Here is a 27,774-nt window from a genome sequence, read left to right on the forward strand (position 1 = left end):
TGGGATCATTTAACTTTCTTTTTGTCACTCAGATAAAAGGCTGAATAACTGGCGTTAAAATACAGTCGACTTCTACAGTGCTGTGAAACAGTAACTGCAGTTCTTTCATCGTTCCACAGTGAGGCGCTGCAGCCCACACACATAAAGTTACTACATGAAAAAATATACTTGGGTGGTCCTTTTTGGGCTCTCGTCTCTGAGGGGCCTCTAGATGCCTGGGCCCTGGATCGCCTCCATACCTGCTTCTAACCTCGGGGGCGGGGCTCCCCACACCTACTATTACACACTTAGGTGGAGAAACCTTTTGAATAGTACCGTGCTCACGCACACCTGTGTGCACCTAAGCATACCGTGTAGTATCAGTCCTGTGTGCTGCTCAGAAACATTCAATATTTATTATTTACTGTTATTGATGCTTATGTTGGTACATATTCTAACCTTAATTACTGGGGAGAATAATGAATGATGCTCATAGTGAGTAAGAAGTAAACTGAGTGGATTTTTTGGACAGAGATTCACATTTGTGAATGTGGTGGTCAGAGGGCCCGGTGACGCCAGTGTCCAGCACCAGTGTGTGAATGTGTGTGTGAATGGGTGGATGACTGGTTGTGTAAAGCGCTATACAGATACAGGCCAGTTACCATTTTAAAATATATAAAAATACACTCCAAAAACAGAGTCCTTGAAATGTACAAAATATTGATTAGAAAAATTATAAAAATGGAGGCAACTTTGCCTGTGGTACACCAAAAAAAGATCTTATTGCTACTATGGCTCTATAGACTTTTCCTTTTATTTTAACCTATGTGGCCTCACCTTGAGGTTGGCAAATCTGTCTCTCACTTGTTGGTGATCAACTCTCTCAAGCAGTTTAACAGTTTCTGCCTGTCACTGCTCCCTGTCTGTGTCCTCACCTGGTTCTTCCTGACCTTGTACTTTCTCCTCACGTTCCCTCTTTGGACTGACAATCATACACAAATAGATTGGATTCAATTAGATTAAAAAATACTATTAAGATCACCAACAAAAAGTCCTCTCAGTGTACTTTCAACCAAAAGGCAAATAACCAAACCACATGAACATCTAATAAAAGATATAAATATTGAAACTGATCCAACATTAATCTTTATTGACGGATGATTTGTTTTTACACTTTTACCTGACGTGGCTCCTTTTTTTGAAAAAACTTCCTCATATCCATTATGAACCTGACTGTCTCTGTACACACACACACACACACACACGCGCACACACACACACACACACACACACACACACACACACACACACACACGCGCGCACACACACACACACACACACACACACACAACAGCAGTTATAAGGTTAATGGGAATCCAGTCAGTTAGCTAGTTAGTACCTTGGGTTTAATATCGGCACATATGACAAAATAAGCAGCTTCTCTCATTCCTTTTCAAACAGGACAGTGGTAACAACAGCAGGCTACAGACAATGTTACGTTTTAGATTTTAAATAGGCTGTATACATTTCAATGGGAGCAACAGGGCGGTCAAATATCACTGATTTCACTACAGAGCAGGACGGATTGTAGGGCAGCAAACATCGTGGGGAAACACGTTTCCCACACTGCAGGTTACCTGGTGTCATGTTTTTCAGCTAAAAGAAACATGGTCTGACTCCTACCAACTGTACAAAGAGTAACGCAAGGTTAAAGGCAGCTAACATGTCCTGTTTTAAGCCAGGCTCTTCCACCTCCCTCTGCTGCGTCTCAGCCGCCATCGCTCTGGCAGCAACGGCGCCAGAGCCAGAGCAGGGGAGAGCTGGAACAAACCATTTTGGGAGGGGGGGGGGGTATCTATACTTTTGTTGTCCATCTCAATTAAGTACTGTATGCTTTTTGTATTTTTAGTAGTGTGTCCCACAAACAGCAAATATTGTCAAAGTAAGAACTCTTTGGGGTGCTTTGATTCAAATGGGCTGAAATCGCCCCTGCCCTCTCTCTCTTTATTCTGACGTTTAACTAATTCAAAATATATTTCAATATTTATTTATCTAAAACAAAACAAGTTTACACTAAATTTAGGTTTAACAGTAAAATGTTTTTATGTTTTCCCTAAAGTGTAAATATCTGGTTTAATATGAATATATATGTATCTGTGAATATACTGCTGTGTATTGAAGTTCCTCTTGTTTTGCAGAGAAATATACTGAACAACATACAAAGCATAATATATAAAATAACATCTACCTGAGTTTCTTCTTTGAAAGAAGCTCCTTATGTCCAGTGTTGTGTTCATCAGTACTTTACTGAAACCGGATGAGAGTTTGTTTAGCCGTGGAGGGAAACAACTGAAAATATGAAACAAACACACGTGTGAGCTGAGACTCTCTAAAAAACAGCTGTTGTTTCGCCATTTGTTGATTCACTCCAAGAGCGAATAACGTAATATGGGTCAAGTGATCAGTTTGATATCAATCTTTTGTGATACACCGTCATATCACAAAAGATCGATACGACAGGACCACCAGTGTGTCTGCAACTGGCCCACTAAAGGGGGTCAGAGGGCCCGGTGGCGCCTGTGTCCGGCAGCCTCGCCTCTGTCAGTGCGCCCCAGGGCAGCTGTGGCTACAATGTAGCTTGCCATCGCCAGTGTGTTGAAAGAGTAGTTGTCAAACAGCTAACAGATCATCTGCAGAGGAATGGTTTATTTGAAGAGTTTCAGTCAGGTTTCAGAGCTCAGCACAGCACAGAAACAGCTTTAGTGAAGGTTACAAATGATCTTCTTATGGCCTCTGACAGTGGACTCATCTCTGTGCTTGTCCTGCTAGACCTCAGTGCAGCGTTCGATACTGTCGACCATAATATCCTATTAGAGCGATTAGAACATGCTGTAGGTATTACAGGTACTGCACTGCAGTGGTTTGTATCATATCTATCTAATAGACTCCAATTCGTGCATGTAAATGGAGAGTCCTCTTCACACACTGAGGTTAATTATGGAGTTCCACAGGGTTCAGTGCTAGGACCAATTCTGTTTACATTATACATGCTTCCCTTAGGCAGCATCATTAGAAGACATAGCATACATTTTCACTGCTATGCAGATGACACCCAGCTCTATCTGTCCATGAAGCCAGATAACACACACCAATGAGTTAAACTGCAGGAATGTCTTAAAGACATAAAGACCTGGATGGCCGCTAACTTTCTGCTTCTTAATTCAGATAAAACTGAGGTTATTGTACTCGGCCCTGAAAATCTTAGAAATATGGTATCTAACCAGATTCTTACTCTGGATGGCATTACCTTGGCCTCCAGTAACGCTGTGAGGAACCTTGGAGTCATTTTTGACCAGGACATGTCCTTCAACGCACATATTAAACAAATATGTAAGACTGCTTTCTTCCATTTGCGCAACATCTCTAAAATTAGAAATATCCTGTCTCAGAGTGACGCTGAAAAACTAGTTCATGCATTTATTACTTCCAGGCTGGACGACTGTAATTCATTATTATCAGGATGTCCAAAAAACTCACTGAAAAGCCTTCAGCTGATCCAAAATGCTGCAGCAAGAGTCCTGACAGGGACTAGAAAGAGAGCAGATTTCTCCTGTTTTGGCTTCCCTTCATTGGCTTCCTGTTAAATCCAGAATTGAATTCAAAATCCTGCTCCTCACATACAAGGTCTTAAATAATCAGGCCCCATCTTATCTTAATGACCTTGTAGCACCATATCACCCTATTAGAGCGCTCCGCTCTCGCTCTGCAGGCCTACTTGTTGTTCCTAGAGTATTTAAAAGTAGAATGGGAGGGAGAGCCTTCAGTTTTCAGGCCCCTCTTCTGTGGAACCAGCTTCCAGTTTGGATTCGGGAGACAGACACTATCTCTACTTTTAAGATTAGGCTTAAAACTTTCCTTTTTGCTAAAGCATATAGTTAGGGCTGGACCAGGTGACCCTGAATCCTCCCTTAGTTATGCTGCAATAGATGTAGGCTGCCGGGGGATTCCCATGATGCATTGAGTTTTTCCTTTCCAGTCACCTTTCTCACTCACTATGTATTAATAGACCTCTCTGCATTGAATCATATCTGTTATTAACCTCTGTCTCTCTTCCACAGCATGTCTTTATCCTGTCTTCCTTCTCTCACCCCAACCGGTCGCAGCAGATGGCCGCCCCTCCCTGAGCCTGGTTCTGCCGGAGGTTTCTTCCTGTTAAAAGGGAGTTTTTCCTTCCCACTGTCGCCAAAGTGCTTGCTCATAGGGGGTCATATGATTGTTGGGTTTTTCTCTGTATCTATGAAGCGCCTTGAGGCGACTTTTGTTGTGATTTGGCGCTATATAAATAAAATTGAATTGAATTGAATTGAATTGAATTGAATTGAATTGAATTGAATGTGTGTGTGAATGGGTGAATGACTGAATGTAGTGTAAAGCGCTTTGGGGTCCTATGGACTAGAAAAGCGCTATACAAATGCAGGCCATTTACCATTTACCATTTAAAGGGCCGTCATTCTTTGTGGTGTATGGGCCATGTGTCAGCACATTGTGTGGGCAGATCTGGGCCATACCAATTTTGCTATCTGGGAGTGAGTAGCGGCAGCCAGATGTGCCAGTGTTCACTCAAGCCGGAAGTGGGTGTCTTCAGAGGAGTGTCTTCTCCCTCTCATCCTAACCAGCTGAGATGCCTCATAATGTATCAGAGGACACGAGCTTGCTGGATAATGCTGAAACCATCTGCCATTCTTGCTTTTACACACTTGGAGATCCAGCAGAGCTTAGCACAAAGACTGAAAACAGGATATCTGGAGGGAAGCTAAACTGTACAAATCCGCTCAGCCATTTTACATTGGCTTAGACAAATACCTGCTTAATCTGCTGACCTATGCATATAAGAGGATTTTATAAAATGTCAAACTAAAGAGGGATTCATCTGTGCAGGTTCTCAGTCATCCAGGTCTTGGTAACCTAAGGAACTAGTAAAGAAAAGCGACTGGACATTTCATCCTAGAAGCTTCTTCAGTCCTAAGACCAGATGGTGGAGAGTCCTAGGTATTTAAACTCTAGTGGGACTGTGCTTTAAGAGGGTAGCTGATCCATTATCAGTCACGTGACGCATCACATGAGCCAAGGTGTGAAAAGGGGTCATTATGAGCAGAGGTTTGGGGGGAAACCGTTGTGAGACCCTGCTTTTTATCTAAACCTTCATTGAAAAACATTATGCACCTTTCATCAAAACATACAAGACAAAACCAGTACTTTTCCTCCTCCGCAGATCAGATCAATGTTTTTAAGAGCAACAACGTTACTAATAATCCTTGGTTCAGTTTACCTCTCGTTTTCTTGATGTGAGTAGTAACTATGCACCAGCATATTCACCTTATTTCCTCAAACACTTTTTCCTTAATTGGAGATAAAGTATCTGAATTTCAGGAGTGGGACCACGCCTCAAAACATGCTCCTTCGGGTTACTATTTACTATAACATGCTTTCCCCCCTTTTTTAAAGTGCATTGTGTTCTGCGTACACTCAAAAAAATAATTCATTGGATGAACGTAATTTTATCTTGCCACTTATATTCCATCTAAACAAATCATGTTATATTAATCCATCTTGATTGTGTTGTGTCAACACGATATATGTGTGTAGGTTTAACATAATATTAACATTAACATTCAATTAATTTGACTTTTGTTCAATCAACATGTTTGCACCACGTTAGTCTAATTAAATGTATTTAAATCCGTCTTATCTTGTTTAAACACTTTGGCACATCAAAAGTCAGTCTTGTTACACGAACTAGTAAAATATTTGTTTGTTACACCAATGATAATCTTGTTGAATGAATGAAAGGTAACTTATGTCTGTAGTACATGTTGTATTCATATTACGTAATGTTCAACCAAAAGAAATCAATGGATTTACAGCAACTTCCAATCCACCCATCTTCTTAGCTTTATCTGGGCTGCGGAAGTGATAGGGCAAGAGGGACAGGGTACATCCTGGACAGGTCGCCAGTCAATCATACAGAGACAAACACCATTTGCACTTCAACACCTTTGGGTAATTTAGAATAACCAGTTACCCTTACAACTGCATGACTTTTAACTGTGGAGGAAACCAGAGTACACAGAGAGAACCCACTGCAAACTTCACCACACTGTGGATTTGAACCCAGGCTCTTCTTGCTCTGAGGCAACAGCACGAACCACCATGGCATTAATGTGTCAATGCAGACTTAACAAAAGTAGGAAAGCTATACTTGATGATGCTTTATGCCGTTGTCCTTGACAAGTTAAACCATAAGAAGTAGTAACAGCATACACGTGGTGTGGTTGTCTTCCTTTTGTAACCCCACTGATTGTCCTGTGGTTTGACATCTAATGTGATCTTGTGAATTTCGTGAGTCGACCTCCAAAATCAAATTGGGTGGTTGTTACATGCATAAGATCCAAACTTGTAATTTGAACTAAATAATTCCATGTTTCTATGGTGAATGTAATTAAATCATGTAGCATCTGCATGAAATTCAGCAACTTAATTTGTTCTTGTTGAGATGACATCATACAAACTAGTAAGAGCGGTTAGTTGCTTGGATCCAGCCAGTCTTACTAGTTTGTATGATGTCATCTCAACAATTTCAATGTTTCATTGAACAGCCCGAGTGCTGACTCTGTGGTCAGCTCGTTCACACATAAATCAAAGACAAAAGATTTTACTCATTGCTATTTGATGGAAATGAGAGACGTAAGTGTAAGAATATGCTCAGTCAAGGATGAGCTGTATTTCCGTGATCTCTGAATGATTCCCAGGTGGGAAGTTCTCCTGGCATGCGGCAAGATTCAGCAGGACTTTCTTTCCTTTGTTGCAGTGGGTGATTAGTCATGCAGTTATTAAATACAGTTGATGCATTACAGACTTGTCATCTTTGGGGATATGAGCTATATGTGTTCTTTTTTTAGGCGGTTCACTCCTTTCTCAGACAGTCTGCATTAGATTAGATTAGTCTGGGGCTTACTAAAGTAATTAAGGTTGAAACAAGTTCTTTTAGAGACAGAAATACTTCAGTTCAAAGATATGCAATCCTTTTGGAGTGTTATAATTCCCAAAGTTTCAAAAGAAATGGTGCAGTGAAGGGGATTTCCCCTCAGCTCAGTGTGTGCCAGCAATGACAATAAAATAAGGATCTACTCGTGATCCCTCTCAACTTAGTTTAAGTGTGTGAGCAAACTTAAGCGCAATTTACTCCAGGTTATTTAAACCATTTGTCCAGAAGTCTTTGGTAGCTTCTGTTTTCTTATTCTTTAATTTCCAACAACGTTCTGTAGAAAACTGGTGCCAGAATCGACCAGAATTCTTTGTAGAATTCTGCAGGAAAGCCATCTGGACCTGGAGCCTTATTATTGTGCATACTTATCAGGGCTTCCTGGAGTTCACCTGTTGTCAGTGGTGAATCCAGTGCCATTGCTTGAGTGTCCAATAATTTTGGAAGAGTTATGTTGTCCAAAAACTGATCAATTTCTTTTTTAGATGGGTTTATTTGTGGTGAATATAACGTTTTATAGAAATCCCTGAAAATGTTGTTTATTTGTATCGGTTCATATATTGTGTTCCCAGATGAATCTTGAACAGCACATATAGTTGTTTTTTCTTTATTTATTTTTAGCTGGTTTGCTAGAAATTGACCGGATTTATTACCATGTTCATAATTTTGTAGGCGTAGTCTTTGTACTAAGAATTTTGTTTTTTTATCAATTATCTCATTTAATTCTAGTTTTGTTTTGCGTATTTTGTTCAATGTTTCCTGATCTTGGTGGGACGCGTAGGCTTCTTCTAGTGATTTGATGTTTTTTTCTAATTCCTGAATATTTTTGTTTTCTTTTTTCTTTTTATGTGATGAGAAAGAAATTATTTTACCTCTCATCACAGCTTTCCCTGCTTCCCATAGAACAGAAGCTGATGTTTCGGGAATGTCATTATAGTTCAAATATGAAGTCCATTCCTTTTTAAAATATTTAATAAAGTCTTCATCTTTAAGTAGTGATATATTAAATCTCCAGTTTTTTCTTGGCGTAGTATTATTCTTGTGCATTAGTGTTAAAGATACAGGAGCATGATCGCTGACAGCTATAGGGTGAATCTCAGTGTCTGAAATGTCGTTCAGCAGTGAGCTGCTGACCAAAAAATAATCCAGACGAGAGTAGGAGTGATGGACATGTGAGAAAAAAGTATATTCCTTACTGGTGGGGTGAAGGGAGCGCCATGCATCGCAAAGACCAAAGTCGCTCATATACTGTTTGATTATATTTGTGGACTGCCAATTACGCTGAGTTCCTGCTGAACTGTATGCTGTATCCATGTCTTCATTTAATCCAAGGCTGAGGTCGCCTCCAAGAACAAGTGTGCCATCTAAGTGTTCAGAGCGTGCACTGAAAAACACGTGAAAGCACCATTTATGACGGTGGACCCGTGTCATCCTTCGCTGGATCGTCGAGCCATCAGCGTCAGTTCCCCTGAACCTGAACCTGTGAGTTTGAGACTGTGCCTGACCTGGACTTCTTTCTCTTTTAAATGCTCGTGCACAGCAGCAGTGCTGTTGTGCGTTGCAGAGTTTTCATTTAACTTGGTTTTCTGTGAAATGCTTCCATATTTTTTTAAATGTCCATTTCCGTTTTCTTCTGTCCTTCTGTTTCGTCATGCCCGCACACCAAGGGTTCATTTATCAGCAGTCGAGCGGTTTCACTTTCGTCATGAGCAGAAAGAGGACTCTTTAAAGGCTTCTGTGTGCGCTGTCATTACTGCTGTTTCACTTCTTTATCTCATTGTGCCACTTCCTGTTACACACAGTGGGGTTTGTGTAGCGCTTAATTGATTACAAACTTTTACATAGCAGCTAATATCTCTAACCAAGCAACACGGCCTATGCTTCTTTTAGCATTAATGGTTCTTTTAATAAATGTAGCCTGTAGGGAGGTATGGGGTCTTCACACACCCCCGTTCTCTGCTGGCCATCGGGGCGGGGGGGCTCAGAGGAGGTGTTGGCCATCCGATTGGGATCTGGGATGCGGGCCTCTCTGCTGCTGCGGAGTCGGGGCAGACTGCTTGCCTCCACCCCGGGGGAAAGGGTAACATCTCCTGGGTCTAGGTGCCGTTTCCCCCTCTGGGGGTGAGGGTACCTGGACCCGGGGTATAGAGTGTGTTTGGGGAGTGTGATTGTGTGAACATTTGTGTCTATCTTTATGTTGGGTGAGTGTTGAGTATTTGTATATGTGTGCATGAGGGTGGGAATGCATGTTTGTGTCTGTCTATATGTCAGGTCGGGTCTTAGACTCCACCTCTCTGGGAACTCCCAGGCCCTCCAAAGTGTGGAGGCCTATCTCTCCACACTCCCTGCTGGTGACTGATGCCCTCAGGGGTCGGTGCGTTGGTGGTTCTTGGTGTCCAGGGCTGGGCGCTCAGGTATGTACCAGCTCACTCCCGGTGGCTACTTGGTGGGGCCTGGTGCCTGTTGCTCGGTCAGGCCTATTCCGGGGCGTATGGGGCCCTCGGGCCTCCGGCCTCTGGGCCTGCGGCTCGGCTCACTCTGGCACAGCTGGCGGGCACGCCAGTGCAGCCCCTCTCTGGCTTCTGCTCCGTGGCTACTGGGTGACCCCTTGTCTGGGGCTCTCCTCAGCTCTTCCCAGGAGGGTGGCACGGATGCCCCCCTGGTGCTCCTCCTTGGGCTCTCGCACTCTGGGGCCTCTACATGTCTGGATCTCCTCCATGCCAGCTTCATGCCCTGGGGGCGGGGCTATGGCTCTCTACACCCTCTTGCAGACGATTACATGGGGAAACCTTTTGAATACAAGCGCGCTGATCCACACAGGTGTGCACACAGGTGTTCACTGTTCATAGACATAAACTACACCTTTCTTGGCTGCTACCTCAAAGCACATTGTGCGCTGTCGGTCCTGCGTGCTGCACAACAACATTCAATATTTAGTATTTACTGCAGTTTACACTTAGCTAGATTAACGTGATGGTGTTGTGTTTAGTATGTTGCTCTGGTTTTTTTGCTTGTTTTCTCTTCTTTTTCTCTCAACAGGTGATCAATATTGAATCGGTGTGCAACTTTGCCAAAACAATGTCGGACTCTGTAGTTTTCTCTGGTCCCCTCCCCAATCAGACCAGGAGTGACATGTTTAGCCGCATGTTCTCCTTAAATTGCTGGCTGTCTGAGTGGTGTCCCAGAAACGATGTGGGCTTCATAGAAAATTTGGAAAGCTTCTGGAGGAAACCTGGTCTTGTTAGGAGAGACGGCATCCATCCCACTTTGGATGGAGCAGCTCTCATTTCTAGAAATATGGACAAATGTATCAAACCTCTGTCGTGTTCAATATTTTCAGAAGGAATTACAGGAGAAAGTTCTGTCTGTTAAAAAGATTTAATTTGCGTTGGCAGTTGAAATTACAAGTTTCCACAGCTCTGGACGTCTGTGTGAAATCAGGCATTTGGTTCACAAAAAGGATGACCCTCAAACGGGCCGTATAACTTTATATAGTGAAACAAAAACAAAGATTATCATGGCTTTCTGGCTCCTGCACGGATATGGCAGTCCGGCTGTCTCCCTCCCCGTCCACGTCTGACCTCGTCCGGTATCTGCTCGCTCCTCTGCAAGAGGTAGAAGAGGAAAACACCTCCCGCCTAGCCTTGATAATCTCATTTTATTCTCCATTGTTCTTGTACTGATTCTACGTTCTGGTTCAGAATATCTTGCTCGGACTCTCTAACCCAAAGACTCATTCTAACCATTATCCGTGTGTCAGCGTGTTTGCCACCAACCGCCTGCACTCTGTGTCACTCCTACAATATATCAATCTGGACCGTCACGCCGAACGAAGCTTTCGACCTTCAAAGGAGTGCCAGCTCGTATGAGCACATTTGCAGTGTGTATACAAAAATGATTAAACCAGCTTTATTTATACTGAAAACAAACATTTTCAAATTTTCAACACCTCCCAAAATATGAGTATCCAGAGTTGGGACCAGGAAGCAGAGCTGCAGTCTTACACGCCTCTCTGCAGCTTCTCTCCATAGAGACTGTGTCAGCTCCCAAACAGACAAAAAACAAACTAAAAACCAGCAACAAACAACTTAAACATAAAAATATGATAAAATAACATAAGCTCTGTTATTGTAATCATACCAAACACATAATGAAACTGGAAGAACTGCTGAGCTTGTGTGTATAAAGACAAACTAACAGTCACACTACTTGAATGAAATGGCACCGTGAGTGGATCTGTGCAAACTGATGGGATCAAAGTCACAAGGAATGTGTGTTTCGTCTTCTGCCCTGAAGGCAGAGTTGCTGGCTGAACTTCACATATCATCCATGGTTTCTTGTTTGGATAAAACATAGATGTGTTTATCAGCTGTGACGTTGTCCATACATAACTGCAGGTCCTGGATTCTTAGGTATTCTGTACTCTGTGGCACTGAAGCAGTCCTGCAAACGAGTGACTGATCTTTCTGTGCAGGCTTCAACGCTCTTGAGTTTGATCTGATTAGTTTTTGTTTTTTAAATTTAAGTGTTTATTGAAGTTATGCATAAAATAAAACGTACAGTATTTGACGGCTTCCTTTGTTCTAAGACTCATAAGTACAGTAGTCTGGATCACTTCAAGTGCTTTTCCTTCACGCAGGTATGAAAAAAAAGAGAAAGAGAAGGAAAAAACAAAACAAACAACAAAACAAACACATGTAGAGACAGATACAGTTTGTAACTATATCCATGCAGAGAGAGGGCAGCTGAAAAGCCAACACACTCAGTAGCAGATGGTGACAGAGCATTAGTACATGTTATTATAAAAAGCAAACAAAAACTGAAACAACCGTTCCTTCGATGATGAATATCAGCGATATCAGGCCTTACAGGACTCACAGAGCAGTTTCCCCAGTGTTTTACAAATTTCTCACACTCAAAGTTCACAAAAAAAGTTTTTTTTCTTTTCTTATAAATCTCAAACGTTACATCAATCCAGCTGTTTAATGTTGGTGGATCCTGTGTTGGCCATCTTTTGGTCAGTGCCGTTTTACTTGCAGCCAGCTGCACACCAAGTATTTATCTATACTTCATGCCTGAGGGTTTGTATCCTAAAAATATGGGTTTGAAATCAAAATATGTACCAAATATGTTTTGCATCACTTTGTGGACTCCTCTCCAGTAGTTCTTAATATTCTTACAAAATATGTGGTAGTGGTGTGCTGTTTCGTAGCCACAGTTCCTCCAACATTCACAACTTCCATCATCATAATGTGCCTTTATAGCTGGGCTGATGAAAAACTTTTCCAGCAGAGCTTCCATATGTGTGATTTTGTACTTTTCCAATGAAAAGAACAAATGTTCTGCCATTCCTCTTTCTTCCATCGTTCTTTTATATACTTTGTTGAATAATCGCTGAGATCATGAAGACGATTGTATATTTATGAGATTACACCTTTCTTATAAGCATTTACAAAGAGTTGGATAAGTGGCCTCGCTGTAGTGGCTGTTTGGTTTTTAATGCTTCGAGTATAGAAGTTTCTTAACTGCAAGTATCTATCGTGGTCTCGGTTTTCTAAATGAAACGTTTGCTTTGAAGTTTGGAAACTCATAATTTCATCTTCCTTTACAATACCACACATCGATGTAATTCCTTTATCTCTCCAGTTTTTAAACTGGGTCTATTTGACCTGATTAGGTTGATTCTTCTTCTCAGGGGAGTATAGGCTGGGATGAGGATAAGTGGTGGTCAGATGTTCCCGGCTGTGGGAGGGGGACTCAAGTAGGAATAGACTCCATCCAGTGTGTTTCCTCTGATGGAAAATTGTCTGCCTATATCTATATTATCTATATTCGCACCAGTTGTTGTGAATATCGATACACAGTCCACCCCACCTGCTCCAACCCAAGTCTTCATTTCAATCATGGCGGGGAGTTGTGGGGCCCACTAGCTACACTGTAGCATCAGGATAAAACGATGTAGCCAGACCTGTGGGATGATCAGAAGCATGCTGGGCAGTGGTGGTTTGAATGATTGTTTTCTTAGCACACCATTTTTGTCTGCGCTCCACATATTACTTTCATCACTTGCCAAGGCCGACTGCACACCTGGGAGAATCTGGCAGTGTGCGAACGATTAAGATTGGCTCTGTGAACATGTTTTATTGTGTTTCTCCCCCTGCTGGCCCTGCTGCTGTCTTCTTAAAGGATTTTACAGATTTTTTATCTTCTATTATTATTTTGAGAACGTTCTGATTCTTGGGGATTTTTAACATGTTGATGAGGGAAGCATCAAACTCAACAGCTGAACTTTGATCTGTATCTGATTCCTTTTACTTTGTTGAACGTGTTTCTGGACCAAAACATCTGAAAGGCCGTACCTTGGACCTTGTGTTTGTCGAGGACGTACCTGTACTTAAGTCTAGCTCTAAATAAATACTCTTCATATTAAATCTCACAGAGGCATAATGAATTAAGAATTTTTTGTTGATAAGGTCAAAGAAATCAAGGCCAAGATCTCACCCCAAAGCTTTCTTGTTCTGCTAGCGAGGCAACCCCTTCTCACTCTTGGTCTCATATATATATATATATATATATATATATATATATATATATATAACTGCATTTAAAAAAAAAAACATACATGCATAGGTTGTGACCTGGTCTGAAAGTTTCCTGGGCGGAGCGTAGTCATGGCGACATGGTGGATGCTCCATGGATCCATACTTACTGAAGATTATGAAACACAACAGAAGCTGAAATACAGTTTTTACAGTCAATACACAAAAATATGAAGTCCATGACACCTGCTTGCATGCTTGTGTGTACTTCGCAGGAGAGGTAACAACACGTGATCAATGCTGTGAGGACTGCAGGATGATTATTTCTATGCGTGATGGACCTCTACGTTTTATTACCATACAAACAAACCCTTTTCCCCACATTCAGTCTTCAGTTTGTTTCCACAGATTTTAATGGATTTTGCTGTTTCCTGTGTTCTTAGGATGTTTCCTTGGCTTTATACAGCTGTGTTATAAGCCCTTGGTCAAGGATGGGCAAAGGGCTTATAACACAGCTGTATACTCTCTATTCCCAATATTGTGCATTACTCTGAGAAGAACTGGCAGTTTTTCCAACTCTTGTTAATCAGTAAAAAAACAAAAATGCATTACTATGATAAGGTGTTATTTGTTGTGTTTAAAGTGCACGAACTTGACTGATTCATACTCATCCTTTACACTCATCCTCCTACAGCTTGCACAGAGACACTGAGGACTGGATGTTAAACATCAGGTTAAAGCCCAGCCTGGAGTCACAGCCAAAGCCTGCATACAAAGGCTCGGTGAAGGTGGTGTTGAAGGTGTGAAGGTGGATCAGACTGTCACAGGAGACTCTGTAGAAGGACACAATGCCGGCAGGATAGTCTACATACACTGCTATTCTCTTAGAGAAAGAAGATGAGGATGAGGATGAGGAAGGGAAGTACATCTCTTTGCCTTGGTTGTTGTGGCAGACAGCGTAGCGGTCAAGAAAGCAGCTCAGACTCCAAGACTGATCATTTCCTCCAAACCTGCTTCGAGGGCTGTTGCCTTTTCTTTTGATTCCTCTGTAACTCACACATATGTCCACTAGTCCCCTCCACTCCACCTCCCAGTAACAGCGACCGCTCAGTTCATTTTCACACAGAAGCTGGGGCCAACTGTCGAACCTGTCTGGATGATTCGGATATAACTGAAAGTCTGACGCTGTCACCGTCATGTTGTTGTGGGACAATCTGAGGGCTCGGCTTACTGTGTTTGGGTCTATCTGCAGCTCGCAGGCATCTGATGGAGACAAAGAACACAGCAAATCACATTAACTGGTTTCGTTTCTGTTAACAGTGTGCGGGCAAATATTCCAAGATCTTTAAAAAACATACAGTTGATCATGAACTGTTAATTCATGAACCTGAGTGGCACGGGATCCCACGGAGGTTGTACCGCACCGGGTAAAAATTCAAGTATTCAAGTGACAGCAAACGGTTTGTGAGGTTAGGAGAATGTTCCTCATTATGCTTGGACATCAGGTATTCCACCAGGTTCTGTACTGGGTCCAAAACTACTCATTAGGTATCGATATATCAAAATTAGTTTTATTTGCAGATGGCACAAATAAAAACCTAATGGAGCTGCTGGAGACGGTGGCTTCAGAAATGTGCATCAAAAAAACTGGTGTGCCAGGAACAAAGTACCGTTGAATCAAAACGTCATTGCAGTGTTATTAGGGAGTTCTCAAACACACCCACGAGTGCAGATTCATATGAATGGATCCTTTTCCTGTAACAGGTGTAGGCTGCTGGGGGATTCCCATGATGCACTGGGTGTTTCATCTTCACTCACTGGGGGTGTCCAGATTCACGGGCTGCATCCTCCTGAGGCCGCATTTGTGGGCCGATTGCGTCACAGCAACGTGACGAAGGCTGTCCAAATTGTTGGACTCTTCCGAATGCAGCCAACAAATGCGTCCTCCTTTTCCCCGAATTTGAAGGATGGGTCGGGTGTGTCCTTCGTGGCCCACCATATCCCAGAATTCATAGCGCGGCCCAGCCGATTCAAGTTTCCGACAATGGCGGCCGCTACTAAGTTTTAAAATTACTCTTGTTATTCTTTCTGGGTCACAAAATAAACGTTTAACATATTTTCAGGCAGAAAGTAGCTGTGTAAACATCAAATATCTGTTCTGTTTATCAAGATGTCGCATATTTGCAAAAGTGCTCCGAGGTTTTCGGAGACGTCTGTTACCCACCAGCTCGATAGCTAGCTGGGATGGTCAATGGTCACTAGAGCCGCCGAGAATGGCAAACCCCCGGCACATCATTTTCAGATCACCGCGGTCTTTGGCTACTCAGGTTAAGCATGATATAAGAGTCACTTAGATAACTTAAACATGTTATTGTTTGGCTTTTTTCAGTGTTTCTTTTGTTTGTGAGTAAATCGGTTTGGCTGAGATCAAAGTTATGGTTTCCACACAGCTGAACATCAAACAGAAAACTGATTAAACAGACGTGTGAGATGGTCGAGAGTTTCCTCCAGTGTCCTGTTATATTTTAGCTAGCAAGGAGCAGACGGCCGAGTTTATTAACTCCACCCAGACAGCGGTGACGCTAATCTGAAGGCTAGACCGTCACATTTCACAGCTGTTTACTTCCAGCCTACCCGACCTCCTGAGGACCCGGCCCACGTAGACCGCGAAGGCCGGGTCCTCAGGAGGATGGAGCCCATGAATCTGGACACGACCACTATGTGTTCACAGACCTCTCTGCACTGAATCATATCTGTTATTAATCTCTGTCTCTCTTCCACAGCATGTCTTTATCCTGTCTTCCTTCTCTCACACCAACCAATCACAGCAGATGGCCCCGCCCCTCCCTGAGCCTGGTTCTGCCGGAGGTTTCTTCCTGTTAAAAGGGAGTTTTTCCTTCCCACTGTCGCCAAAGTGCTGCTCACAGGGCACTCTGTGATAGTTGGGTTTTCTCTGTTTTCTTTGTATTATTGTAGGGTTTTTTTTTAACATTACAGTATAAAGCACCTTGGGCATTTCCTGGTAGATAAATAAAATTGAATTCAATTGTTTTTTATATTTTTTCTGTGACATGTCAGAATAAGCTGAGTAAAATCACTTACACTTCTTTAAGCCCGGTTTCAGCCTCTGCTCTCCACCATGGTCCAATCTGCATAACAAAACAGCCATTTACAGATGCAGTTATGAACTGCTTCACACTTTAATCATTTGAAATGATTCAGGCTGGGAATCATAGAATAGCTCACAAAATAATGCTATCACAACATGCAATCGTGTAACTGAAAATGAAAATTTACCATCAAATGCAAAACGCATCATTATGCAGTGTAATGTTCCATGTTTGTCAGATTCATTGACTGCATTGTCTACTTGATGATAACATATCAGAACTCTTGGTTTCAATTTCAAGTTATTTATATATCACTCTTCACAGGATAGAAACCACAAAGTGCTTCACAGTGATATAAAAACAGATATACATAAAACAGCACCATCAAACGTTCAGCACAAATCTAATTAAAAGCCAAATGTAACATTATCTCATCACCGGGTTTTTAGTGCATGCTGGGTAACATGTGGGCAGGCTGCTGTTCTTGGGAACCTTTTTCCTCTTTCTTTCTCTCTAAAGACTGTCTCTGGGTTTCAAAGGGGAGAAGTAAACTCTCCACACCCACCACCAGACTGTTAAATGGAGAAACCTTTTGAATGCAAGCGCAATGACGCACACAGGTGTGCACACAGGTGTTCAGACACACTATCTTCCTTGGCTGCTGCCTCTAAGCATACCATGCGTGGTTGGTCTTGTGTGCTGGTCAGTAACATTCAATAGTTATTAGTTATTGTTACTTATACTTATCTAGATGTTGCTGTGGTCTCCCTGTTGTGTTGTTCTCTTCTTGCTTGTTTTCTTTTTTTCTTCCAGCTGATTTTTAGTCTTTTCTCTCTGCCCCTCTTCCTCTCGCCTTTTCTCGAACTTGCCTTGCATCTTTCCTTTTCCTATTATCCCCCATCATGTCTGTTCCGATTGTAATAACTAAATAACTAAACAACGAACTAAAAAAATAATAATATAATTAACCAATAATAATAAAGATCAATCACGTAGACCAGTATGGCGAAGCTGCAATGATCCACTTGGAAACATAAATCCGCTGGGCAATAATAATTCTGATTGCTGCCAAACGAGACAGGCACGAAGTACAAGTAATTTATTGTACCCAAGTACAATTTTCAGCTATCTGTTCTTTACTTGTTTGTTCATAAACCTGCTGCTAAACAAACTGGAGGTCAGAAGCAGGTCATGTGATCACAGCCTGTACAGTAAGAAAATCTACTCCAGCTCTATTTTCGCTGAACCTTGCAGCTGATTTTAGGTTCCTGCTGAATCCACTTTGACCCCTGACTGTGCGCATTTTCCTGTCAATATATAAAATAAAGATTGTTTTTCCTTCTTTAAACTAAAGTCAGACTAAAGTTTGTATTCCCCTCAACTAATATTACTTTATCTTTATGTTAACACTACACAGGGTTCAGTGAGCTTTGCACAAGAAAACAGAAATGTCCTCTAAAGACACTACTCTTCATTTCTCAGTCTGAGTACATTTTTACTTTTACTAGATGAAAGTAAAAATCAGTGTTTCCAGTTCTCCAAGCACTAAGGAAAGGAGTTTCAATGCTACCTTACTTGCTTCCTTTAGCAGAGGATACGCTGGTCCATCCTTTGCAATGGGCCATCTGACCATTCATGAAAGAAACAATTTAAAAGAGTGGCGCAGCTCGTATGTATATTAACTGTAGTTGGATGTCCATGCCATAACTTGATGAAAATTTTTGAATTTTGTTAAACTCACAGCTGAACATCACACTGCTGGAATAAAAATTACTTTTCTTTGAGCTGTTGCTGCATGAAGAACAAAGTTCTCCAGATTATATTAACTGATAAACGTTTACGCTTCTGTGGGGTCAGTTTGCATTGTTAATGTCTTTTGCAGTATTGCAGCCTTTAAGATTATCACAGATTCATGTTTACTTCGGGTTGGCTGGGATAAACGTGGAATAGAGCAAATTTCACTGCAGTCACAGGAATCGTTCTACGGGATGACAGCAGCTAATTATAAGAAAACAAGACGCATTTAATTTTATTGGCTGCGGCAGATTTATTAAGCAGGGCAAATTATTGTGATGCCACAGGTGATCTACTAACTTTCTCCTGAATTTCTCCGCAATTTAATGGCTCATAAATCCACAAACCAGAACAGGGAGAGTGTTGGGCCCATTAATCAAAAGAATAACTCAGGTTGTACACATGTGTTTCTCTCAAAAACAGTGCAGCAATTTAGATAAATGAGAGGAAGCCGAAGGAGAGTCAGCACGCTTTTAAGCAAGTTCTTCTGGCAGAACTCTCCGGGCATGTGCAGAGGGTCCTGAGGACTGAGACTCAGGTGGAGCTCAGAGATTATTCAGAGGAGAGCTGCATTAGTGCAAACTCTGTGTCAAACAGCTGACCTGCATGATGTGCAGAAGAAGAAAAGACTGCAGTCCCGTTACTGTTATGGTACCACAATTGTAAATGCGCAGATTGCTGTTCGGACTTGGCCAGGACTTGCATATTGCAATATTAAATCTAACACAGTAACATGAATTCATTAATAGCAGCTTTGTCACTGACATTTGTTATACTAGGGACCTTTGGCATCCAACGTATGTAAAGATTACATCAGGACACGTCTGCTTCTCGTTCTTTCCGAGCATACCTGAGAGTGTCCAGTCTCCAGTTTGGATCATTCAGTCGAGCAGACAGCACATCTGCTGCCGTGTCACCTGGATGATTGTAGCTCAGGTCCAGCTCTCTCATATGTGAAGGGTTGGTGCTCAGAGCCGAGGCCAGAGAAGCACAGCCTTCCTCTGTGACCATGCAGCCTGACAGCCTGAAAATCATGAATAACATTTCATTTTTAAGCTGAAGAATTAAAAAAAATGTATTATCAAAAATCTGCAAAGAATACTATGTTTTGTTTTTTAATGATAATGACTAACTTGAGAATCTCAAGTACACAGTGTGGACTCCGCAGTCCAGTGGACAGTAATGTCACTCCTGAATCCTGAAGATCGTTGTTACTCATATCCAGCTCTCTCAAACTAGAGGACTGGCAGCTGAGAGCTGAAGACAAAGCTTCACAGCTTCTCCATGACAGCTTGCAGCCACTCAGCCTGATGACAAACAGACAAAACTTAAACACTTAAAACATGCAAAGAATTTCTGCTTTTGTGACCACAAGTCACACTGCTTCATTTTAAAATAGTCCGACTAGGAGTAGCTGCATATGCATTTTTAAGAAATGGATATCTGCACTGTTGATGGTTCAATACACAAATCCAGCCTCACTGGGTCACAAGCTCGCACACTCATAGTGTTACTCTGTTCCCAAATGGGAACGTTCAATCTGGAAGAACCTTCAATATAAAATCTGTGCCAAATCAAACATGTAGGTCTGACCCACATATCTCCAACCTTCCTTTATATCAAACATCCTTGAAAGAGTAGTTGTCAAACAGCTAACAGATCATCTGCAGAGGTTTATTTGAAGAGTTTCAGTCAGGTTTCAGAGCTCATCACAGCACAGAAACAGCTTTAGTGAAGGTTACAAATGATCTTCTTATGGCCTCTGACAGTGGACTCATCTCTGTGCTTGTCCTGCTAGACCTCAGTGCAGCGTTCGATACTGTCGACCATAATATCCTATTAGAGCGATTAGAACATGCTGTAGGTATTACAGGTACTGCGCTGCAGTGGTTTGTATCATATCTATCTAATAGACTCCAGTTTGTGCATGTAAATGGAGAGTCCTCTTCACACACTGAGGTTAATTATGGAGTTCCACAGGGTTCAGTGCTAGGACCAATTCTGTTTACATTATACATGCTTCCCTTAGGCAGCATCATTAGAAGACATAGCATACATTTAGAGACCTGGATGGCCGCTAACTTTCTGCTTCTTAATTCAGATCAAACTGAGGTTATTGTACTCGGCCCTGAAAATCTTAGAAATATGGTATCTAAGCAGATTCTTACTCTGGATGGCATTACCTTGGCCTCCAGTAACGCTGTGAGGAACCTTGGAGTCATTTTTGACCAGGACATGTCCTTCAATGCACATATTAAACAAATATGTAAGACTGCTTTCTTCCATTTGTGCAACATCTCTAAAGTTAGAAATATCCTGTCTCAGAGTGACGCTGAAAAACTAGTTCATGCATTTATTACTTCCAGGCTGGACGACTGTAATTCATTATTATCAGGAAGTCCTAAAAACTCCCTGAAAAGCCTTCAGCTGATCCAAAATGCTGCAGCAAGAGTCCTGACAGGGACTAGAAAGAGAGAGCAGATTTCTCCTGTTTTGGCTTCCTGTTAAATCCAGAACTGAATTCAAAATCTTTAAAATGTTAAAGATTCCCATGATTCAGTGAGTGTTTCTTCTTGACTCACTATGTGTTAATAGACCTCTGGGGATCGTGGCTCAGAGTTGGGAGTTCGCCTTGTAATTGGAAGGTTGCCGGTTCGAGCCCCGGCTTGGACAGTCTCGTCGTTGTGTCCTTGGGCAAGACACTTCATCCGTTGCCTACTGGTGGTGGTCAGAGTGTCCGTCAGCCTCGCCTTTGTCAGTGCGCCCCAGGGTGGCTGTGCCATCACGTGAGGGTGGATGACTGGATGTGTAAAGCGCTATACAAATACAGGCCATTTACTCTCTGCACTGAATCGTACTTGTTATTAATCTCTGGCTCTCTTCCACAGCATGTGTTCATCATCTTACTTTATGTGAGCGAACACCCACTGTAGGTTTTCAGCAAGCTATAAAACTGACATATTCTGTATTTACAGCAGCGCAAAGATACCAAAAGCATGATGATAGAGAGGCAGAAACATATCTGTAGGCCTTTTTGTTATTGGACTAGTAAATAACATCATCTTGCTTGCTGTGACTTATAATGTCAACTCTGTAAGGCCTGTAAGCTGATTTGTTTGGGAGAAGTAACATTATATTTGGTTTCGTGGGTGACTCACTTATCCATGAACTTACAGAAGTTTTCTAGAGGTTCTGATCACTGGCAGCAGCCTCAGAAGAGCCTCCTCCGAAGCACAGTATTTCTGCAGGTCAAACACATCCAGATCTTTTTCTGAGGACAGTAAGATGAAGAGAAGTGTCGACCACTGAGTGGGAGACAGTTTATCTTTGCAGAGACTTCCTGAGCTCAGGTATCGTTGGATCTCCTCCACCAGAGAACGATCGTTCAGTTCATTCAGGCAGTGGAACAGGAGGATGCATTGTTCTGGACCAGGATTCTTCCTGATCCTCTTCTTCACATACAGGATTGCTTTTTGATTGTTATGTGAGCTACTTCTAGTTTGTGTCAGCAGGTCTTGTAGGAGAGTCTGATTGGTCTGCAGTGACAGACCGAGGAGAAAGCGAGCAAACAAATCCAGGTGACCGTTTGGGCTCTTTAACGCTGTCTTGACTGCATTTTTTTGGATATTCAGAGCCGTAGAAGAGTTTGATTTACTGAAACACGTGAACAGACTTTGCACGGTGAGTCGGGGGACAGGCATCACATTTCTGTTGTGGCTGAACAGTGATATGGTCACATAAACTGCAGCTAGAAACTGATGAATGCTTTGGTGAGTAAAGCTGAAGATATTCTTCTGGGCCTGTTCCTTCCTTTGTCCACAAACCTGCTTGAAGATCTTTGTGAACAGTCCTGCGTACTTTGACGCTGCTCTGACATGAATGCCACTGCAGCGCAGCTCCTCCTCAGTAAAGATGGCGTTTCCTCTCAGCAGCTGGTGAAAAGCCAGTTCAGCCAATGACATAATGTACCGAATGCACTTTTCTGGGACATGCTTCTGCTTTGTGTGGTTAATCTCAACCATCAGGAAGTGGATGTACATCTCAGTCAGGGTGTTGGGCAGCTCTCGTCCCTCGCTGGTTTTCAGCACATCCTCCAGAACTGCAGCTGTGATCCAGCAGAAGACTGGGATGTGGCACATGATGTGTAGTCCTTGGGATGTGTTGATGTGGGCCACCATCCTGTTGGCCTGCTCCGCATCTTGGAATCTCTTTCTGAAGTAGTCCTCCTTCTGAGGGTCAGTGAACCCTCTGACCTCCGTCACTCTGTGAACGTACTGAGGGGGAATTCGATTGGCTGCTGCAGGTCGTGTGGTTATCCAGAGGCGAGCAGAGGGAAGCAGTTTGCCCCTGATGAGGTTGGTCAGAAGCACTTCTACTCCGGCTGACTTTGTCACGTCAGTAGACTTCTCTGTTTTTCCTGTGAAGTCGAGCTGAAGGCGGCTTTGATCCAGTCCATCAAACACAAACAGAAGTCTGAACTCACTTGTGTCTCTGGAGTTCTGTGAACTTGTGAAAATGTCATTTAAAGTCTCTTCTTTGATACCACTGGCTGAAAAATATGGGATACATGTATGGATGAGCTCTGCCAGGCTAAATGTTTCTCCTTGCCATAAACCCATCTGCTGACAGTCAAAGGGGAAGATCAGATGTAAGTCTTGATTGGTTCTTTTTTCAGCCCAGTCCAACAAAAACTTCTTAACAAGGGATGATTTGCCAATTCCTGCTATCCCGCTGGTCAGCACTGTCCTCACAGCCGTGCCCTCACTAGAAAACAGTTGGAAGAGGTCACTGGGTTTAACCGCCCTCTCTGACTCGAGGTCAGCCAGTCTGACCTCTTGTTGTGAGTCTGTGGTCCGTCTCTCTGTAATAAACAGCTCTGGGGTCACGTCATACAAACGTTCCTCATTCTGCTTCTCGAGGGCCTCCTGAGCACACCTGAAGATGTTCTGGAGCTCAGACTGCAGCGCGACTTGGTACGATGTTTCAGGTTGTGGAGGCGGAGCTGCTGGCATGCATCTCACATCTGTGGGGAGCAAAGACACACCCATGAAAAGTCTGCTGTGGGAAATACCAACACAACAACCTGTTTGTGCGCATGCAGCCTCCTACAGTTTACAGTCATCCTTTAAACTTTGTTAAGCGTAGCTTTTTACTTCTTTGTTTGCGTTATTTAGTTATATTTTGTAACTTTGTAATAAATAGTATTGTTTATTTAGCTCAGTTAGCTACTCTTCTTACTGTCTCAGAGCAACGGAGACCCCATGATTTCCTCTTGGGCTCATTAAAGAGTTCTGATTCAGATATTTCCCTGTAACAGCATCATCTCTGTGGTGAGATGGGAGTCTGAGCTGAAAGATACTCTAGAACGAGTCTCCTGAAGACGGGTTGGACTCTGTGAGAGCTGCAGGGCACAGCTTGCTGTCTGTATGCTGTCTCCCCCCTGATGGTTCAGAGGGTTGTTTCATATTGTAAAGATCTCACAGTACTATACTGTACCAACAGGGCACTTCTCCCTCAGACTGCAGTCTCTCTGGTTCCAGAGTCTTCAGCTTTCCAAACCTGAAGCTCCTCTTCTGGTTCCACAGCACATAGTTGGGGCTGGATCAGGTGACCCTGAATCCTCTCTTAGTTATGCTGCAATAGCTCTAGACTAAGTATGTAGGTGTGTGTGAGTGTATGAGATATTTTAATGTGGAGTTCAGTTTGCCTCAACTGCTTCAGAAGCCGTGTCAGCTGACTGACCTGCTTCCATGACTCACCTTCAGGTCCTAAGTCAGTGCTGGATAAACTTTCCACCTGATCCTTTGTTTCCATCTCCTTAAAATCTTTGAGCTCGCTGTCTCCCAGCTCCTCCAGCGCTTCCACCAACTCTGTTGGTGTTGCCATCCTTGGTCCTGTCAGGAATCAGGAGATGTCTGTTTGTCTTCACATGTAACACATCTGTACATTTGGATCAATGAGAATAAAATAAACCCATGCGTTAGACACAGCCCACTTCAGACGGCTTTTACTTTACGGCTTTACGGTTTTTAAACTAGACTGTTCAGTGTAATAATGAACAATGCTTCCAAACCACTCGTGTGTCTCACATGTGGTTTTAGTGTCAGTTTCACAGAAGAAATGAAAAGTTTCACCTCTGTCGACGTCTTCTTCAGACGCTTAGTAATCCAGACAGATCAATGCCACATTGCATCAAATCGTTTGCATTCATTTGTTGCCAGTTGAACATCAGTTTAATAAGTTCTTTGAAGCAGTCGCAAAATCTGAACTTTCATTACCTGCCCGTGTTTCTGGTTTATATTGAGGATATGATGAAATAGACTATTGCACCTGAGAAATAACCTGAGGCAGCTGCGTGGGAGTCATGATAATAACAGGAAAGGTTCTTCCTTCATTACCTCCTTTAGTAAGGATACACTGCTGCCCCAATGTTGTGACACAATTTGATATTTCATCATTTGTACAAAAATTTTTTTTTAACATAACAGACAAAGTGATGTTAATCATATAAATGTTCAATAACAATGTTACGCTGTGCGGCAGGCAGGACGTAGGACCCAAATGCAGGACTCGAGCACGCAAAGGTCTCTTAAAGCTGCAGCTTTATTTGCTGCGAACACTTGAATGCAGGATATAAGAAACAAAACATAATGACCGAGAGCTGGGAAACCAGGAACTCAAGAGAACAGAAACTAGAAAACAAAGAAACTAGAAAACTAGGAACTGACGAGAAAACAAACAGACCGACAGCATGGAGGGAACATCCAGCACAGAGGGAACAGCTGGAAACACAGCTGGGACTAATCAGAGCCGGTTAATGAGATGGTGGGAAAGCAAAACACTGAACACAGGAAACACAGAGGAAAGGAGGAGCACAAAACAGAAACCAGGAGACTAAAACTGATAAAGAACAACACAGAAGCACTGGGTAAGCAACCCAGGACCAGGACACAAACACTGTGTTTCATGCTGTGACCTGTTGTTGAGTCACTGAATGTGAACATCGCTGTAAGAAATGACAGTAACCTGTAAGGTCTCCAAACCCAAATGATCTTAAATCAAAGGGAGTCTAAGCTTCTTTACAATTCAGTCTGCATCAGTCAGTTGTTGGAATTAATTGAAATGTTGATTTGAACCACAGCCAGCATCCAGCCACAGGCAGCTCATTCACAAGGAGACAACATAGAGCACACACCGAAACCCAGACTAAGACACATGAAACAGGACACAGGGATGATTACGAGAAGTGACAGACACAGGGCAAAGATGTCATTACAATAACTACAATAAGTGCACCTGTTATAAGTATAATAAGTATTAAATACATACACAAGAGAAGACAGGCAAACCAGACAGACATGGTGGCGTGGCTGGGGAGATAGAGAGGATAACAAAACATGAACGCAGGACACAGGACTGAGCCCAGAAGCTGAGGACGTCCCACAGAGATGAGACTGGGAACACACTGCAAATGTAAGGGAACTAAGGCAGCGGTCCCCAAGCCCCGGGCCTCGGACTCGTACCGGTCCGTGAGTCGTTTGGTACGGGGCCGCGAGAGTTGAGGCTCAGCACTGCTGCTGAGCACTGCTGCGCTGTTTCCTGCTTATTACACAGAAACTGCCACATGTAACTGAGTGGTAATAACATTCACTGTGCGTTTACACATCCCTCTGCGTTTGGTTGGGGTTATTGTAGGATTTTACAATAAAACGTGAGCAGAGGTGACTGTTGTTGTGATTTAAAACTGAATTGTGTAGATTTTTAACACCACTCCTTTATATAATATGCACGAATCACCAATGTAAGACTGCACTGAGGCGACATAACATGTGAATTTGTAGTCCATGTTGTTGAATTTCAATCCTGTCACACAGTCTAACATCAGAACAGTCAGACTCTCTGGCACACCCTTCCTTCATCTCATGACATTTTCTACCAAAGTCAAAGAAAAGTGTTTAAGAGGAGGTATGATTATTTGGATCTCACATGTCAGTGCTGAGGTCTTCCCGGTGTTGCATTCTACTGAGAGCAACTTTATACCTACATAAGAACAAAAACATCTCTTGGCCTGCAGATAATGACACGCAGCTCTGTGTTAGACAGTGAGTGTTAGTCACTCTGTGTCCACAGCACTGCAGCAAAAAACCTGACAGGCACTGATACACGTGGAAACGACCAGGCAGGTATACTCATCATATATGATGTTGTAATTGATATTAGTTGTTGTGCTGCTGGTTTATTGTGTTCTTACCTCCGTGCACGTGTTACACAGTGTGCCTGATGTGCATTAATGTTTCTCTAATGTAAAGACGTCGTAATGTTTAAAAATGATTTATGTTTGCAGATGACAGTAATATATTTTATGTTGACAGTAACCGCTTTGATAAATACTTGACTGTTGAATCTGACCAGACCTGTTCAGCCTTTTTAGGTCTACTGCAGACACAAAGCTATTTTTAAAACGCATGCAGTCATACTTCCTGAAAATAGTCGGAACGTCTCTGTCCATTTGATAAAAACTGTTACATTTTTTGTCAACGTTCGCTCCAATGTTACTCCAGTGTAATAATACATCTACACCTGTGGCGCACCCCAGGGATCCCTTTGAAGTCCCAAATTGTTGCTCATTCACATGAAATAACTCCGCGTCGCACAACAGCTTGCATGAGTGGTTTCCTGTACACTGTGGTTTTCACAGCGAGCCTGCACTGCAGCAGTTTACTGTGTGATTGAAGATTTTGTGAGAGAAAGAAAGACGTTCTTTTATCAGCTGACACTTTCATTACACTGAACGGCTTCATAAAAAAGAAAGAAAGAAACACGCAACTTCCAGGAAGCAGCAACAGTTTCCCTACTGACTGCAGATTTCACACCCATGTTGAATCCAAGGTCACTTCAGTTGGATTCAGGTTTAGAAACATCTGTAGCTCCAGTTTTATTGTTAAAAGAAATGTGAAAAAGACTTTACCTGTTTATTCGCTGGAAGTCTGGACTGATGCTCGCTGCTCTGTGAGGGGTACTTAGTTTCAGGAAGTTAACAGATGAAGTGGTTTGGTGTAACCACATCCTCTTACTGCAGCTTAAACTGCAGCCTGTGTCATCGTGGGAATTTTTATTATAGATAATAAAAATGAACATTAATAAATCTTTGACTGCACAGACAGCAGGTACCTACTAACCGAAGGGTTGGCGATTCGATCCCAGTCTGCTCCAGTCTGCATGCCACATATCCAAGATATGAACCCCATGTTGCTCTGTGACGCATCCATCGGCGTGTGAACGTGTGTGAATGTTGGATTGGAACCATCTA

At 42.5% G+C, this 27,774-nt stretch overlaps 1 protein-coding gene and 1 long non-coding RNA gene across 2 annotated transcripts; both read right to left on the reverse strand.

Annotated features, from left to right (window-relative positions):
• Positions 1 to 854: 854 nt before the first annotated feature.
• Positions 855 to 1,767, reverse strand: LOC147333296 (uncharacterized). The gene is made up of 3 exons (XR_015128949.1): positions 1,617 to 1,767; positions 1,160 to 1,218; positions 855 to 961 (listed from the first exon to the last, which is right to left on the reverse strand). It is a non-coding gene; the product is annotated as an uncharacterized LOC147333296 (long non-coding RNA).
• An 11,877-nt stretch (positions 1,768 to 13,644) lies between these two features.
• Positions 13,645 to 27,504, reverse strand: LOC147333297 (NLR family CARD domain-containing protein 3-like). The gene is made up of 7 exons (XM_086290770.1): positions 27,433 to 27,504; positions 24,224 to 24,358; positions 21,639 to 23,487; positions 19,598 to 19,771; positions 19,315 to 19,488; positions 16,663 to 16,709; positions 13,645 to 14,823 (listed from the first exon to the last, which is right to left on the reverse strand). Exons 2-7 carry the CDS (start codon positions 24,348 to 24,350, stop codon positions 14,249 to 14,251), a joined length of 2,946 nt encoding a protein of 981 aa, XP_086146896.1. The 5' UTR covers positions 24,351 to 24,358; positions 27,433 to 27,504; the 3' UTR covers positions 13,645 to 14,248.
• Positions 27,505 to 27,774: the final 270 nt, after the last annotated feature.

The sequence above is a fragment of the Aulonocara sp. 'chitande type north' Nkhata Bay genome, linkage group LG4 (genome assembly GCF_057382095.1).
Source record: "Aulonocara sp. 'chitande type north' Nkhata Bay isolate Kocher_YH1m ecotype deep benthic linkage group LG4, A_spYH_male_GT1.1, whole genome shotgun sequence".
In the NCBI taxonomy this organism is placed as follows: domain Eukaryota; kingdom Metazoa; phylum Chordata; class Actinopteri; order Cichliformes; family Cichlidae; genus Aulonocara; species Aulonocara sp. 'chitande type north' Nkhata Bay.

What these genes read in the sequence shown, in the direction of transcription:
- LOC147333297 (XM_086290770.1), bottom strand. Translation starts at nt 24,350, where the DNA reads ATGGCAACACCAACAGAGTTGGTGGAAGCGCTGGAGGAGCTGGGAGAC. An exon ending in CACTGACTTAGGACCTGAAG is followed by an intron (nt 23,488 to 24,223) that starts GTGAGTCATGGA and finishes TGCTCCCCACAG; the next exon opens with ATGTGAGATGCATGCCAGCA. An exon ending in GAAACCGGGCTTAAAGAAGT is followed by an intron (nt 14,824 to 16,662) that starts GTAAGTGATTTT and finishes TGTCTCCATCAG; the next exon opens with ATGCCTGCGAGCTGCAGATA.